This window comes from Amia ocellicauda, chromosome 19, assembly GCF_036373705.1.
Source record: "Amia ocellicauda isolate fAmiCal2 chromosome 19, fAmiCal2.hap1, whole genome shotgun sequence".
Taxonomy (NCBI): domain Eukaryota; kingdom Metazoa; phylum Chordata; class Actinopteri; order Amiiformes; family Amiidae; genus Amia; species Amia ocellicauda.
Window position 1 is genome coordinate 12,372,540 of NC_089868.1, and position 17,722 is coordinate 12,390,261.

The window sequence follows — 17,722 nt, forward strand, 5'->3', positions numbered from 1 at the left end:
TGAAGGGGAAATGCATTTTCATTCCGTTGAGGGATGGGGTGGGGGGGTGAGGGATGTCATAGAGTGGAGGCGTTAATTCAGTCGTGAATAATGACAATTAATTAATGTATTTTTGAAGTTAAGTGTAGGGATATGCACCACCCTAAATTATGCCTATGTGTAAATGATTGCCACTCTCTCAATATTGGGGGGGATCTCACACATCACACACACAGAAGTCCACAACACACATTCACAGAGTTTTGCAGAATGACTTTATTATTATTATTATTATTATTATTATTATTATTATTATTATTATTATTATTGCTAATTTTATGATTATTTTTGCAGTGAGAGGCATGGTAATGGCCAAGAGAGTTCAGTGATGCAAAACTAACACACCTTCCATGTCAACATCTTTGTCACCTTCTTTATCATCATTGCCTGACTTTCAGTCGTCATCCTCACGAGTGACATCCCACTCTAGCTGGCTTTACCTCACTCAGTCTAAATCACACTTTTGCTGAAATTGCCCAAACAGTTCAAACACACATTTTTAATATCTGGTAGAAATGTGATCCTTAGATATGCCCCAAAGTGACCCTTCTGTGTACATTTCATAGTCATACACAATGTATTTTGCAACATCCTGGAGTTTTAGCAAATATCAGCAAATGAATGTCATAAACGGAAATACAAAGCTACTCAAAAACACTCCATGTAATAAAGAGACATTGAAAGACTCCTGTTTAGGCAGAGGGAATACAGAAGGGTCACAATTTGTAACATACATTAAAAATTGTGGTTTCTTCTATATGGGGAAATGGGGATATGTGAAACTTCTACCTCTTTGCCCCCTTTCCTGCCTCCACCCCCCACCCTGCATCAATACACACACACTTCTTGAATCGCCCCTGCCCCACACTGATGACACACGTCCGTCTGACAGCGGAAGAGCTCCACCTTGTGCTTGAAGTGCTGGAAGGCCTTGCGTCGTTTCTTGGCAATTTTCTCATTGTCTTTCTTCCTGAAGATCTTCAGGGAATTCCCACTATACAGCTTGTCGAACACAAAGGCTTTGGGTCCGGTCCACTGCTGGAACACGTCCAAGTCAGACAGGAGGCTCTGATTGGAGTTTTCAAGACAGTCCTTGTCACAGAATGGACTGAGGGTCAAGAAGACAAGACACTGGCTCTTGTCCGCTTGAGCCATCATGAGCTTCTCCAGTACTCGGCTGTGGAGCAGCTGATGCTCAGGGGACTCCAAAGTCTTCTTGAAGTACTTTATTCTCTCGGGCACAGCCGCCACCAGCTCCTTGCTCTCATACAGGGACTTCTTCTTCAGCACCTGGGTCATTGCAGAGAGTGCAGTCATCAGGGGAGTCTGATTCTGGAGCTCCTCAGATCCCTTGCACACGCCCACCGAAACCACCACAGCAATGGCGAACAGCTGATCTTTGGGCCTGGCATCATGGAAACAGAGATGAGAATTGGGGTGTGAACATCAGCCATGTCTGTGAGTGTCTGAAGCGCACCTTGACATTCATAAACTGAGTTAGGGTCTGGCTCTCTCGTCGCCTCTCTCTATTTGCATCTCTCTCTCTATCTCTCTCTCTCTCTCTCTCTCTCTCTCTGTCTCCCACACCCTCCTTCTCTCTCTCCCTCCTTTCTTTTTGTCTCTCCTTATTTGTTCCCATTTGTCTCTCCCTTCCTCTCTCTCTCATGCTTTCTCTCAAACCCTGTGTCTTTCACTCTAGTAATCTCTGAGCTTCTGTTTTTCTCTCCTTTCCCTTTTCTATTTTTTGTTTTCCTTCTCACTCCATTTCACTCCCTCGTTCGTTCAAGACAAAATCAAATTAGCTGTGCTACTGCAATTTCCCCTTTGCTTTCGAGAAAATAAACATAATCAAACATAAAATACTCACTTTGCAATGTTCTTGCTCTTGGCAGTTTTTGGCAGCTTGCTGTGATACATGGGAGCGGGAGACAGAACATAAAACCATTTCAAGTTACATCAATACATCCCCATCAATTTGACCCGCCGACATTTGGTCCCCATGACAATTCACTACTGCAACAATTCGTTCCCGCAGCAATTCGTCCCCACAACAATTTACCAGATTAGCCTACTATACACAAAACAATCCAAGTCTGAGGATTATAATCAGTAGACCCGTTCGCAACATGGAATAAACATAAGTCATATGAGCACACCTCAGCACACAGAGTGCAGAAAAAATCACGACAAAAATAAGGAATCTCTTGCTTCCATAATACACAACGGTCGCGTTTGTGTAGCACAGATTTCCGCAGCACAGTTCTGCACAGAAATTCAGAGATGTTCGTTCTTCGAGTGCTGCTCCGTGACATCACAAAGCCCCACCCACAGAAATCTTTGCAGGGTTTTAGGAAGACATTTTTCAATGAGGTGCAAGTGATGTCAGACAGAGCGCAGCCACGAGTTGATGAAGCTTGGATTTGATACAAAGGAGTAATCAAGAATTTGCAAGGATGTCTGGGAAAGGATAGGAATATATAATGATGGCAAGGGCAGGTGTAACTGGGTGTGTAGAAAGATGGCTGAAATGGGATGATTAAGGTGAAGGTGAACAACAATCCATGGGGAGATGGGATCAGGGATGGTGACCTATTCTTTTATCTTTCTATTTTGCCCTCTCTCCCCCACTCCCTCCATTTCTCCCTCTGCTTCTCTTCTCCTCTCTCCCCCTCCCTTCCTCTTACGTTCCTCACATTGCCACTCCTGTCACACACTGTCTCTTTCTATCCCTCCCTCGCTTTTAGTTTCTCTCTCCCTCTCCATCCCCCACTCACCTTCTCAACTGAGCAACAATTTTAGAAAGGGCAGTGGGGTCCACTCCATCCCCCGCCCCTGCTTCAGTAACCTCTCCTCCATCTGCCTTGTCCTGATCCTCCTCTTTCTCAGCCACATCCTCTGGCGCCTGATCATCCTGCGCAAAGCTCCACCCCCCCAGGCACAGCAAAACAACACATAAAGCAAATCTCTGGAGGTGAGAGAATGGACAATTATAGAAAAAATAACACAATTACACCAATATGCAACCAAAAAATTAATGTAATATATGGTAAAAATATTTGCTTTTTATATATATTACAGAAGAAAAAGTATGTTTTAAGTGAAAGTAATTGCTGACAAATGCAAATAAACCTCTCTGAAATGTGCTAATATTTACCTTAGAACAATGGTTCTCTTTCATAGACCCGGGGACCCCCCTTTGTATGAGAGAGAACCCCTGACAACTCTGTGCTGAATGGGGTCATATATACATTGAAATTCATGCCAGTAATTCATCTCAGAATAATCAATTCTGGAATCTATTCTGTTTTTTTAATCATATGGATTGGACTCCAGCACTATATTGATCTTGAAATCGATATGAATATTTTTAGTAATTGATCAAAAGCAGACACAATGAGAGTGCAAAAAGCTTTAATTAATTAATACAAACCATTACATACATTAAAATTCCCAAAATACTTGGGTATTGCATTACAGGATTTAGCCGATTTGTTGCGTCATAATGAAATACTAATCACACGTTAAACTGTACAAGCTTAATTCAGTCACTACCATTGCGCTCAATGTAAAACATTCAAGACAATAAATATTGGTAAAGGATTCTTGCCTTCTAAGCGAAGTGATTCGTTTATATTTACACCAATCAGCCATAACATTATGACCACCTGCCTAATATTGTGTAGGTCCCCCTTTTGCTGCCAAAAGAGCCCTGACCCATCGAGGCATGGACTCCACTAGACCTCTGAAGGTGTGCTGTGGTATCTGGCACCAAGACGTTAGCAGCAGATCCTGTAAGCTGCGAGGTGGGGCCTCCATGGATCGGACTTGTTTGTCCAGCACATCTCACAGATGCTCGATTGGATTTGGGGAACACCCCAAAAGAGCTGCAGTTTTGGAGATGCTCTGACCCAGTCGTGTAGCCAACACAATTTGGACCTCGTCAAAGTTGCTCAGATCCTTACGATTGCCCATTTTTCCTGCTACTAACACATCAACTTTGAGGACAAAATGTTCACTTGCTGCCTAATATATCCCACCAACTGACAGGTGCCATGATAACGAGATTATCAGTGTTATTCACTTCACCTGTCAGTGGTCATAATGTTATGGCTGATCGGTGTATGTATTTTATTAAGTGTTGATAAAATGAAACATTCACACATTCATACACTTTAACATTATTTTTACAGATTTCAATTTTAATTAGTGTATCTGATATGCAAGAAAACGGTATAGCTGTAGCTTTGAGTTTCTAATAGAATTCATCTGCTTATTATTATGTACTGTATATGTGTGTAATAAACTGAGCTTTATTTAAGTTTACATAATTGTTTAATTGGTTTGTAGCCAACCACATAATCCAACAATAATTAAATCTTGATAAAGTCTTGCATGTAGCCCCAGAATAGTTTTAATAGTTATTTTGATATTACACATGTATGTGTGTATATTTGTATTTTCTTAATATTAATGATACAATATTATCATTACTAATACTATTACAATACTACCAATACTAATGATGATAACAATAATAATATCAAGACTACTAATAGTGTTATAACCAGATGGCTTGTTGATTCAGTGGCTCTGTCAATACTCACCATTGCTGTGTTGTCTTCGGGTCTGTATCTTGCCGTACGGCTGTATCTGGTGTCAGTATTCTGTAGAGTGGGAACCAACACAGGGTTATTATAGTGGAGTCAGAGGGAAGAAAAGACTTGTCCTGCCTCTCTCTCTGTTTGACAGCCCCTCCCTCCTTCCATCTGTCTCTCTCTGTGGGTCTCACTCACGGGCGAGGGTATTAATATTGCCTCCTGTGCATGTTCCTGTCCTTAGTTATTCCCACTCCACTCCAAATCTCACTCTCTCCCTTTTATGGTCTCTCTCACTCCCTCTCTCTGTCTCACTCTCTTTTATTATTAATATTATTATATTTCTTATCCAGGGCAACCATATATCACATTATTTACATACATTAATAAAGTAGCTTAATATGCAGAAAGATCCCATTTGACCAGACAATACTTGATCTCTTTGGACCCTTGCATTAAATAAGTAAAATTGCTTTGCATGTGCCAGACAGAGAGATGGAGCTGAATAGATAGAAAGGAGTGCGATAGAGAGAAAAACAAATAGAGCTCCAGAGAGAGGAGTGAACAGATAAACATACAGAGAGATAGAGTGAAAGACCTACAGAGAGGACTTTATTTGAGTTCTGTCTTATCAGGCTAATTTATGAAACAATGAACAGTGAGGCTCACTTAATCACTTTTTTACTTAATTGCTTGTATTGACTATTCATTGCTATTCTTTTTGGCTCATTCACTTGTGTTATTTTCATTTGTATCATTATTGCCGATTATCATTAAGGTGTGCATTTTATTTTACTCTGTGTTTCAATAATTATTTAATTGTTCACTTGTATATTTTCCTTTGAACATCACCTGCTCCCCACGCTCTGCCTGTTAACGCACCTGCTCCCCGACACTCCGAGAGAGGTTTAGCCCTATAAAAAGAGGGCTGGAGCAGGACAAAGGAGATTTGACCTCTGATTGCAAGCACAAGCCCGAGCACGAGCACAAGCACTAGCTCCAGAGAGGGGACGCTGGACCTGAGCACGGGAGTTCTTTGAAGGACTGAAATGGCATAATTGCATTGGAAGGATCCCTAGAACAGAAGACTGTGGAAAGTTGATTATACTGGCTTATTTGGCAATCACTCTTGTTTACATAGACCTGTGATAAAAACAAGAAATGAGAACTGAGATGATGTGAAATGTAGCAAAACATAACTTTTTATACATTTCCAGTCTGTTGCTGAGGTCTCTGGTATCTTCTCCCCAGCATAGCAACCCCATCTCTCCTCTTATAAAGACATTATAATATTATACTATATTCCAACAAAGGCACATTCTATACACCTACCTGGTGTGGTTTGTCTTCCAGCCTTCCCTTACGTGGTGGTGTGGGTCCAGTGGTGCAGTGGCTCCCCTGAGGAGAATACAGTCAGTCAAGGCAAGGGGCGCAGACAGCACAAGTGAAGGACACTGCCTTGCCTGTGCCTGGCTGTATCCAGCGACCGGCCCTGGAGGCCATGCTGGTAAAGAGGAGGAAGACCACGGAGCGCAGCTGCTGGGAGATAAGCAAATTCTGTTCAGGACAGTGCTATTATTTTATTTTTCTCTTCTTTTGAGAATTTAGGAGGGCGAGTTTGTATTAGGATTAGGGGGATGCTTTTGTAGTTTTTAGGATTAGTTAGAGCAGACATAACTTTTATCTTTTAGGAACAGTTTTTATATTTAATTTTAGAGCCCAGTGAATTTAAGGCTGTTTAGAATAGAATCATAATTTGGTTCTCCCTGGATATATCTATACCATTCATAGAGTATCCTTGCCTTGTCTCTGAAAGTGAATACTGTCATCAATAAATTCTGTTCACATGCCCGGCACACAGACAACAGGGTAAAGTGTAAAGTGTGTCGAAGCTGCATGTGGAGAGCGTACATTTAGATGGTGTTTGAGGTCCCTCCTCATTAAGTACTAGGCGTGCCGTAGTCGGCTCATTAGTGCACCGGTGCCATCTCCAGCTGTAGACCCGGTGACATACCTTTATCATACAAAATGGTATGGCACAAATCACAACGGACAGGAGAAGGGAGAGAGAAAGTGGGGGAGGTCTAAGTGAGGTGCAGAGGGGTGTGTTTCAGGGAGAGGGAGTGGGTGAGAGAGAAATAAACGTACTCAGATCTTTCATTTGAAACATTTAGTTAATAGTTTATGCTCTGCCTTACAAAAGTATTCAGACCCTCTCACAGTATTCACATTTTGTGGCTTTAAAGCTTGCAGTCAGAACACTTTGAAGTAGGCATTAATGTGTGTTATATACACAGTCTTCTCCACACATTCAAAGCAAAAACAGAAATAAGTAGAGACTTCATATAAAAATAAATCAGGATTGCACAAGTATTCTAATTATTCTAAGTATTCTAAATTAATTTAGATGGCCATAAGAAGCCACATAATTAGTTATTGGCATCTGTCTGTGTGCAAATTGTAGTTCTCATGATGTCAGAATACAAACCCCTGTCTCTGTGAGGTTCCTCAGTCAGGAAGTAAATTTTAAGTCTCAACCATAAAGGCAAGGCAAGTCAGGGATAAAATAATTTTAAATCATCAAGAAATGGAAGGTGCATTGTACCACCTAGCCACTGTCTAGATCAGACCATCCCTTTAAACTGAGCAGCTGGGCAAGGAGGAAACTGGTGAGGGATGTAACTTTGAGGGTAAAGACAGTTTTGAAAGAACTACAGAGTTCAATGGCTGAGATAAATGAAAAAAATGTGAATCAGTCAACAATATCCAGAACACTTCACAAAAACTAGCCTGTATTGTAGGCCTTATCTTACTCTTATGTCTTCAGTTTGAGCATTAAAGTGTTGGATACAATAATGTTTATGAATCATTTTGTAACTTCACAAAATGGGACAGCATAGGAACGGTCTAAACACGTTTGCAAGACACTGCATATAAGTGAGTGAGTGAGACAGGAGGTACACAAGATGGTTGTGCTTTACAATTAAAATAGTCTGTGAATATGTGCCGTGGGAGGTAGTGTCACGAGCAGGGCATGACTGGCCTTAATCACTTGATTATTTAATTATTGATTGTTGGGGTTTTCCTTCTTGTGGCCACTCCCAGATACGCAACCTGAAAAAATAAATCTTGTAAATCGCCCTGGATAAGGGCGTCTTCCAAGAAATAATAATAATAATAATAATAATAATAATAATAATAATAATAATAATAATAATAATAATAAAAGATGAGACATTATTATTTCAATTTGCACAATAATAACTACTTCTGTCAAGGGACATTACCTACTTCGATTTCCTTGTGATTCCTGGTCAGTCAGCGTGGTGCCAGTCCGGGTTTTGCCTGGCCCAAACAGCTACCGTCCTTGGAGGGTCTATAGATTAAGCACGTTCTGCAGCAGGCATCTCACCAGGGGCAATTCGAGAATTTTGAAAATTGCGGGGGCCATAAGGGGGAAATGAGTCCATCCCTGAGCATTTGTTCAGTGCAAGAGGGAATGGTATTAGTGAACAAAATAGGGTCCCCTTAATGTGCAAAAATAAAGAATATGCCTCATTGGACAGAATGGGTACACAACCCCCCCAAAATCACTGGAATGCATCTTTAAGAAGCCCATTTTAACCCATTAGCTAAAGTTTCTGCTTCACTGACAATTAGTTGAGAAAACCAGAGCTTGCTAGGGTTACCAAACCTGAACTTCCAATAAAGAGGACACTTCAAAAGGTGGGAGTGGCAGTGGGGGGGCTGGAGCTAAGTGTTATGACCTCAAAAAATCTCATCTCATCTCAACCTATCTTTTCCTTTTGTAAACTGTTAACACCCCAGCTAAATAAAACGTTCCTTATTGGTTGTTGAAGTCTTTACAGACGTAAGTCATTTATTAATAACCAATAGTTGTTCATAAAACCATGACATCAGTGAACACTATCACCTTAAACATCATCATTCATACATGATGGAATGGTAGCATTGCAGGAGTGGAAGGGTTAAACAGGCACCCGGGAACTGAAGTGTTGGAAAAAGATCAAGGAAATCTCAGACATTTTTAGATCCAGCTGGACGGAGATTAAAGGACTGAAAAGTCTGTTAAATACTGGCTATATGGTAACCCAAAGATAGTGTAGTTTAACTATCACCATTGAGTAAATTGTCAGTGTTATAGCAGGAATAAAATTCAGGATAGCAAGAGTATTTAAATGATCGATTTACCATAAACTGTATTGTCTTGAAAGTAACCTGTAGTGTGTCAGTGGCTGTGTGCATGCGGAGCAGAGAGCAGAGCGCAACAGCAACTATGTTAAACTCCTCTGTCTCGCCTGAATTCTTGCCAGGCAGTATACACACAAAAACGACAACTTTGGTAATATAAACTAATGTACTCGAATATGGACTCTGGAAACTGACTATGAATTAAATGAAAAATGTGAAGTTAGTGCGGGCACTCATGGGGCCAATCAGATTTCAGCAGGGGCCAGTGCCCGTGTGGCCCACCCCCTGGCCCCGCCCCTGCATCTCACTTAACCATAAGTGGTTTGTGGTGTTGCCACTACCTGTCAAGACAGAAGTCCAGAATTTATCAACTGCTGCTGCATTATTGTGTCCTTGAAATTTAGTATTGTCATTTATTGTGGGCATAGGTCATTGAAGTCTACAGTGTATTTGTTTACAGTAAGGGGGAAAATAGTTTTTATATTAATAGCTTTTACTAGATCATTTAGTTATTATTTCTACCCCAGGCACCATGCTCCTGCCTCCAGGCCCCCGTGATCCCCTCGCCTGAGTAAGCCCCCCCGGATACATTTTCACCCGACAGAAGGAGAGAGACGGAAAGGGAGACCAGGATTTGGGAGCAGCAGCGAAATCTATATATGGTTATTACCAGGTGGAAGAGGGCCTGGAGAGTGTGATTGAAGTCTACATCCACCTTCAGTCGGGTATATCATCGAAGGCTTTAGGCTGGTCCGGTCCAGGTATAGGAAAAGACACAAGCAGTCAGTGTATCTGTTAATCAGTCTTATTTTTAAGGGACTGGGTCAGAGCATTGAGCTCAGCTGAGGCACAATTACGCACAGACAAGACTGGGACAGACCAGGATAGGACACAGACATGCAGACACACAAACGTACACAGACATACGGACAGAAAGGCAAGACACAGTCAGATTCGGCCAGAGACAAAGAGCGATAAACAAGAACAAGAGGACACATGTAGGTACACAGATACAGATAGAGATGCATAGAGAACCAGAATGAGACCAAGACATAGAGACTGCTGCATGTATTTTTTGCATTTATAATTAAGTAGCAGACCCCTGTGCATCAAGGGGCTTCCTTAAACAATGCAGAGGATTTCCATGCCATCTTACAGAAATATTAATGAGAAGCTCAACAATATTGGAACATAAAGTCTTATATACAGATGCCAGCCTGGATGGTCTAGGAGCAGTCTTGTCACAAGTTCAGGAAGGAATGGAGCACGTTATTGCCTACACAAGCTGCAGCCTGCACCCTCCCGAAAGGAATGATAAAAATGACAGCTCCAACTGTTGGTCCTAAAATGGCTTAAAGACTAAGGACTTTCTCTGCGGAGCTTCCTTCGTGGTGTACACAGACAACAATCCCCTAGTCCATCTAAGTACAGCCTGGCTGGGGGCAGTTGAGCAGAGGTGGATGACTCAATTATCCAACCATGATTTTGAAATCAAATATTGTCCGGGCCGGAACAACCAGAACACCAACATTTTGTCTAGGTTGCCGGGAGAAGTGCTGTATGAGGGCTTTGACCAAGTTCCAGATAACTGGAAGGCAAGTTTCTGTACTTCATTTGGAAAAATACCAAAATAAATATCAGACACCTTGGATATGTATTCCACTATTTGCCTCTCCATCTCAAAAGGAAAGATCTGTCTATTCTTAATGTATCCAAATTATGCCGTTCTTCCCTGTATGTCCTCTACATCTTTTTGCAATCTCGACATGTGACAACCAGTCCCAAATGTCATGTGACAACTTGCCTCAACCAGACTGTTGTGCTAACTTTATGCTGACTACCTGACATGATGTGTCATAGCCTTCCTGTCATGGACACAAATAAATATGCCTCTGGGTTTTCCAAAAGTATTCAGTATTATCCATTATGAAAAAATGAGCAGGACTGGCATCTGTCTCTGGTGAATAAAACTGTACCAATAGTACCATCTGGTGATTTTGTTTATTTTTCTTTATAAGACTCTTCAAGCAATTAGTGAATGAAATTCTGCCACTGAAGAGTCACTTAGATAGAATTACTATCTGATGCACTGTCCTAGCAGATCAAAAAATATATTTTAAATAAAATCAAATGTTGTATTTCTCTCTGCTGGTGTATGGTTAGTTGTCTTCATGAGAAAATTAACACAATATTGGTTTCTTTTTAAAGTCTTCTCCTGAATCACAGGACAATACAATCAGCTGGTAGGATCCAGCACATAGAAGCAGGTGTGCGGTTCAAGGAATACACATATTGTGTCGACTGCAGACTGCCACACAGTCCCTGCTTCTCACTCCTAGGAGGGTTTTTGATTGGTGGTTTCAATTATTGGCACTAATTTCTAGTCTAGCAAATGAAACGCATAATAACCCACATTTTCACAGAGCAAATCAACCATTCTTGTTTATTAACTTTATTTCACTTTAATACATATGTTGAGCCAGGAATAAAACCATCTCTTGTATTGACTGCACCATTATTTTATTTTATTTATTTATTTATTTATTTGTTTGTTTGTTTGTTTGTTTGTTTGTTTGTTTGTTTGTTTGGTCCTGGGTAGTAAGTGCTATTTCCTAATTGCTTATGCCTCAAAAGAATAGAAAATGGCTATTATTCCCCACAAACTTTGCTATTGTGACCAGGACAGTGATATTTTGAAATGTAATTATTTCCAATGAGAAAACGGGTGTTTCGTTCACATAAAGTCAGAAATAAATGACTCCAAAAGATTTAGAAGTCAGTCATTTTTTGAGATTTAGGATTATACTGTAAAGACCCTGTTCGCCCGTTTTCTCACTGGAAATTGTTACATTTAAAAATATGAAACTTTGAGAAAATGGGCGAATTTATGTCTTTACAGTATAATCGTAAATCTCGAAAAACGACTGAATTCTAAATTTATTGAAGTTATTTTTGTATTGCTTTAGTATAAATACATGTTAGTTTGGATTCATACATTGTTTTTTCCTGACTTTATGTGAACGAAAAGACGCAAATTTGCCCGTTTTGTCATTGGAAATAGTTACATTTCAAAATATGAAACTTTGACAAAACGGGCAAATTTGTGTCTTTGCAGTATAATCCTAAAACTCAAAAAATGAATGACTTCTAAATCTTTTGTAGTCATTTTTGTATTGCTTTAGTATAAATACATGTTAGTTTGGATTCATATGTTGTTATTTTCTGACTTTATGTGAACGAAAAGACACAAATTTGCCCGTTTTCTCATTGGAAATAGTTACATTTCAAAATATCACTGTCCTGGTCACAAAAGCAAAGTTTGTGGGGAATAATAGTAATTTTCTATTCTTTTGAGGCATAAGAAATTAGGAAATAACACTTACTACCCAGGAACAAAAATTGTATTACATAGTGTAATGAATTTATGAAAAGTAAATGCATGTGGAATGTCTTGTGAAGTAATTAGTTCCTGCTAAAGATGTTTACTGCTCACATGGTATCTAATTTCCTGTTACTAGTTTTTTTCTGCATTTCCTCAAAACCCTGATGATTGTCGGTTTATTAAATGATACTAAATCGGAGATACTGAGTGTGTTGCTGGTATCTTCTTCTCTACTTGTATCTCGCTGGCCTGCACCTCACTAATCCAGGTGTGTGTCTGTTTTCAGTTTTTACGAGTGTCTGAATGTAACCGGGGCTCATTCGTACTATAATGAGCCCGTTACAAAGTGACGTAACCCCTCGGTAAAAGTAGTACAGTGTTAAGCCTCCCACGGTAGGGGGCCCGGCCTTTTGGCATAGAGGGCTTAACGCTGTACTGCGCTGGAGCCGCTGCAGTGCGGAGCGCTCGGAGGAGCGCCGGTGGTGTGTGGCTCGAATCCCAGGGCGTGGAGCTCTGACCCGCATCAGCTACATGAAGGCTAACACCATGTTGCTGTGTATCCAAAGTCACAGAAGTTCTCCTCCTCCTCCTCGGTGAGTATGATGGGCTGCTGAGGTGGAGTCAGGACTGGTATATTTTCTGACACGTATGCGCTGCTGAAATTCCTGACATCCTTGTGCCCTCTGATGGTAGGGATGAAAGGAGGCTTCACCTTCCTTTCCAGCAGCCCATTCCAATCCACTCTCTGAAACGAGACAGAAGAATGAAAGGACGGTCATGATAAGGTGGTGCCACCTTCATGTGAAAGAGTGGTTATAAAACGGATGGGTGCGCCAACGTACCGAGAAGTAGGGATGCTTCTTCACCTCTGCAGCATCCCCTTCACCTGACCCAAGGCGCTCGACTGGAGTTTTATGCAGAAGCTGCAGAGGATTCAAAACAAGAAGGAGACCACGTTATTTTCCATTAATGTACTTCAAGTTGAAACATGATGTTAAAAATAAGTTCCCATAGTTGGAAGTACAGTGAGTGAGTTTGCGTTGTGGTTTGGAACCTCACTCCACTGCTACACAGTCACTGGGTATTGCTCCAATTCCATAACATTGACATTAACATTTAGGATACAGAGAGACAAACTGGAGGCAAGAACTTAAAGAACAACCCTGGCATACAGACCTCTTTCATTATGGAGGCGGCCTTTGAAGAGACGAACCAAGGATATCGCACTTCAGCCTCAACAATATTCCGAAACAACTGCTCTCCATCGTCACCGCGGAAAGGAGGCTACGGGCACAAGGAGAGAGGGATGAGAGCACATTAAAGGGATACTCCAGACCAGACCTTTGAATATTCACATTCTGAGCCCAGGGATGCAAAAACCACACAGACACAAATATTGTATACTGCGCAACAAAATGGTAAATTCACACCTTAGACATGTCTTATTCATCGCTGCAATAACTGTTAAGAATACCCACCCTGCCAACCAGCATATGAAAGATGAGCACACCCAGGCCCCACCAGTCCACTGCCCGGGTGTAAGATGCTTGGGTCAGGACTTCTGGAGCGAAATACGAGGGAGTGCCGCAAGGTGAACTGGTGTGATCTCCGAAACCGATGCCTAGCAAGAATAATGAAGAGGAGTCAGGGAAAAAAAACACATTGTAGTACCAATGTAAATTATACATAAACTGCTAAACTAGGAAACAAATACACATTTTTTTTTGTACCTTCCTTGCAGAGCCCAAAGTCTGCAATTTTCAGAAAGCCCTCTGAGTCCAGCACCAAGTTATCTGGCTTCAAATCCCTGAAATAAAAACACAGTATAATCACTTGGACTGCCGAATATAGAGAGAACTTGCCAGAAACACAAGAACTATTTCACTGTCAACCATTAAAGGACACATACATTTCTCAAACTTTTTGTATTCAGGTACATGTGTACACTGATTTTAGGACATGACGTCTATTATGAGGATTTGTGAGCATCACAATAAATCATGTACACAATCATTATAATAGAAATTACATTAAATGTGTGAATAGTTTAGCCTTGATCTCAGTGAGACTGTAGATTTTTTGCTTCTAGAAATTGCTGATGTGTGATAACTTACCTGTACACTATTCTGCGCTCGTGCAGGAATTCCAAGCCCAGCACCACGCAAGCCGCATAAAATCTGTTCAAGAAAAAGATCAACAACAAAGAAAGGAGTTAAAATAGTTTTCCTCTTTGGTTCTTAAGCTCGGATTGCACTCAAATGTCAATGAGCCAAACCAGCCAATTTCCTGTCAATGCAGGAACTCCAGCAATCCATGTTATCCGATTTAAACACAAAATACAAACACCACAAACTGCCATTTTGGTCATTTTTTAAAAGTGCATCTGCATTCCTTTTGTGATAATGATCATATTATTTTGTTGTACTTAGTTTTGTTATTTGGAGGTTGTGTGCTGATGTTTAGGAATCATAACCTGCAATAATGTCTGACCATATAGGTACACAGTCCTGAAACACACCTCAGGCATGACATCACTACTGCGGGCAGAGCGAGCTTATCTACTGAGATGGACGATTCTGCACACGTCACACGACTCAAAGTTTCACTTACATGGCCCTGGGCTCCTTAAACCTGGCTGCCTGCATGTGTGTTGAGAGGTTTCCCCCTGCCGCAAACTCCATAACGAAACAGATGTGAACTTGCGTCTGGAAGCAGGACAGGAGGTTCACCAAAAAGGGGTGCCGGACACTGCTGACGGTCTCCAAAATCCTCCTTTCACACATGACGCTGAGGCGAGACAAAAGCATGTGAATATACATTTATAAACAGCATTGGTGAATAATCCTGCAGCTGCAACAAAATGCCGACTTTCCTGCATAGTAAGAAAGTAAAAAAGTCAAATAAGACCTTGCTAATGCAGTGCATTGGTGTATTCCATAAAAACACTTGACTAGATTTATCCATCATTGGTCTGCTTTCAAATCCAGCAGCTTCACTAGAGTCAAAATGAAGCCTTACCTCTCAACATTACCAAGGATTACAATATCTCCTTTTTTCAGTGCCTTAATGGCCACCATTTCAGATCTATCTTTGTCCTCAGCAAGCAGCACCTATGAGAGCAACACAGAATCAAGATGGTCAAACTCCACTCTCAACCCCTAGATCTACATTCACAACACAAGCATTTAGTAACACATCCTTCCTAATGCTGCACTTTAATAAGTCACACGCAATGCTTGTGTTAAAGGTTAAAAAGTGCAAATAATTTCAAAATTGTCCACACAGATTTCTTAGGAATCTAGTGTCGTGCAAATATCTATTCTCCACATTTCCTATTAAATTACTGATCGTTGGTTCTGCCCCACATTATAACCATGATAACTCTGATTACTGGGATTTACCTTCCCAAAAGTGCCATGCCCCAGCACGGCAACAGATTTGTAGTTCTTGACACCAGAACCCAGAAGCCGCTGCCCCCTGCAGAAGAGAGAGGGGGGAGAATAGTCAGTTGCAAAAATAAAGGACAATTCACTTAATTCAATAATCCAAAGAGTTACTGTGTCGTAACTCCTGACATATTGCATTATCATAGATGGACATTCAGAATTTATTTTAAAATCACAGGAACGTCTTCAATGTATTTTGCATTCTCCAAGAGCTCTTACCAAATCCATGAGTTGTACTGCACTCCAGTCACTATCTTATGCAACGTTTAAGAGATCGAAGTGCTAATTTAATTTAATATATAATATCCTGTCATTCTTGTATTTTAGGAAGTTTCACAATGGAGTAAAATGTTAAAAAGTACCTCATATCTGTAGATGATGGAACAGCTAAGCTCCCCGGCTCTGGAACGTCAATCTCCTCTCGACGGTGGGCGTCTGGTTTTGCCACATCACTACTTCTGTCAGTCGGGATGTCAGTCACCACTACATCCTGCAAATTGAGCACTTTCATGTTGAGAGGAGGAACAACAAAACTGTGGCCCTAGAAAAGTTCTGTTCCCTAGGGATATTACTGACGAATATTATTTCAAAATAAAATACATACATAGATACATATATAGTTATTGGCCAATGTAATGGTCAATTCACAGGGTCATTTATATTGCCTGATCTCTATAATCACTTCAAACACACTTGAAACTAATTAGAAGCCTGTGTAGGGCTTTGAATAGTGAAACAGCAGTAAAGCAAATGACTCCTGATTGTAAAATGTCTGCATAAAAGTAAGTTAGAATATCCATTTGCTTTGAAACATGCTTGGCCCGGCACCTCTGCCATCGGCGCAGCCACCGCTGTGTAGGGCTCGTTACTGATAAAAAGTCATATATTACATTACATGCTGATTTTGATATGGCGCACATGAGTAAATGAGTCTTGTTGGCTTTACAGCTACTTCCGATTTAAACACCTCATCATTCACATGGAGAACATATAATATAGCATCAAAACACCCATGCGTTTGCTAGAGAAACTGTAATATTATCACTCAAATTAAAACTCTAACGCATTACATGAACTTGTTATTAAGAAATGCAGTGTTGTTACATTGTTATTACTGACGCCTCCCCCAACTCTGGCGCCGGCACATGAATTTCTGCTATAAATTTGCTTTTCCACCTGGTTCATTTGCTTTACCTTCTGACTCGGTCTTTCCACGGCCGTCGTGCTGGTCGCCGGTGAGATGTCGTGCCTGGAGGCGGCAGTGAGGCCCTGTGCCTCAGGCAGACCCTCTCCAGCGCCTTCCTCTACCTGCCCACCAGCATCGGGCTTTTCCGGGCGAGACGTGAAGCGCCTCCATAGCATGAGTGCCAGCACCACAGGATACACGTAGGACTTCCTCAAGATCGCCTTCAATCCCATCTTGTCTGCAAGCAGTTGCACCTGTTGGCCAAGAGATTCACTCTTGCCAGGTGGCTTCCACAATGTCAAGGGATGTGCACTGTCTGTGAGCTCTTCTCGATAATGAAGGCTTTGGCACAAGCAGAGCCGTTCAAGGTTCTGGAGTCCCTGTGACGTCACAATGGGATGACGCGCGTGCCGTGCAAGCCAGCAAAGTATGTCTGTTTAACGTCTCCATGGTTACGGTTGATTGCGCAGACCCTGCTTTATATACAAATATTAATGTACGCATATTTGTCATTCATGTTAATTAATTGCAGGCAATGGAGAAAATGCATATACATATATATATATATATAAAATGATCATTATTATGATGATGATGATGATTATTATTATTATTATTTGAAATGTATTGTTATGGAGGTTTGTTGCACTCAGTGCTTGTTATTGTGTGGAACCCAGTAGCAGCCCTTCCTGGTTATTAGCCAGTAGGACGTTAGTATTATGGGATGTCCCATGGCTGATTGCTCGCAGGTTCCCGGTCCGGACTGGGGCAAGAGCGGCACTTTGTACTCGTCAAGCACAGGTACTGGGTTTGTTTTCCTGATTTCTATAATTAAACAGCTAAACTGCGGATCGTCTGACCT

The 17,722-nt window shown here is 41.1% G+C and overlaps 2 protein-coding genes across 2 annotated transcripts; both read right to left on the reverse strand.

The window, feature by feature from the left end:
* Positions 1-248: 248 nt before the first annotated feature.
* On the reverse strand, positions 249-12,752 carry LOC136715011 (uncharacterized). Its single transcript, XM_066692676.1, has 6 exons — positions 12,621-12,752; positions 5,967-6,032; positions 4,644-4,703; positions 2,814-3,004; positions 1,907-1,945; positions 249-1,444 (listed from the first exon to the last, which is right to left on the reverse strand). The coding sequence occupies exons 1-6, from the start codon at positions 12,750-12,752 to the stop codon at positions 868-870; spliced, it is 1,065 nt and encodes a 354-aa protein (XP_066548773.1). The 3' UTR covers positions 249-867.
* LOC136715012 (serine/threonine-protein kinase N2-like) lies at positions 12,691-17,093 on the reverse strand. The gene is made up of 11 exons (XM_066692677.1): positions 16,869-17,093; positions 16,037-16,164; positions 15,630-15,705; positions 15,247-15,338; positions 14,839-15,015; positions 14,343-14,405; positions 13,959-14,035; positions 13,707-13,849; positions 13,405-13,512; positions 13,071-13,151; positions 12,691-12,973 (listed from the first exon to the last, which is right to left on the reverse strand). The coding sequence occupies exons 1-11, from the start codon at positions 17,091-17,093 to the stop codon at positions 12,767-12,769; spliced, it is 1,377 nt and encodes a 458-aa protein (XP_066548774.1). The 3' UTR covers positions 12,691-12,766.
* Between the last annotated feature and the right edge of the window lie 629 nt (positions 17,094-17,722).

Coding starts and splice junctions, on each gene's coding strand:
- LOC136715011 (XM_066692676.1), bottom strand. CDS start 12,752: ATGCGGGTCAGAGCTCCACGCCCTGGGATTCGAGCCACACACCACCGG. Junction 3,005..4,643: donor CCGAAGACAACACAGCAATG/GTGAGTATTGAC, acceptor TCTCACCTCCAG/AGATTTGCTTTATGTGTTGT. Junction 1,445..1,906: donor AAGAGCAAGAACATTGCAAA/GTGAGTATTTTA, acceptor CCATGATGCCAG/GCCCAAAGATCAGCTGTTCG.
- LOC136715012 (XM_066692677.1), bottom strand. CDS start 17,093: ATGGGATTGAAGGCGATCTTGAGGAAGTCCTACGTGTATCCTGTGGTG. Junction 15,706..16,036: donor CCATCATCTACAGATATGAG/GTACTTTTTAAC, acceptor TCTCTTCTGCAG/GGGGCAGCGGCTTCTGGGTT. Junction 15,016..15,246: donor ATCCTTGGTAATGTTGAGAG/GTAAGGCTTCAT, acceptor GTCTCGCCTCAG/CGTCATGTGTGAAAGGAGGA.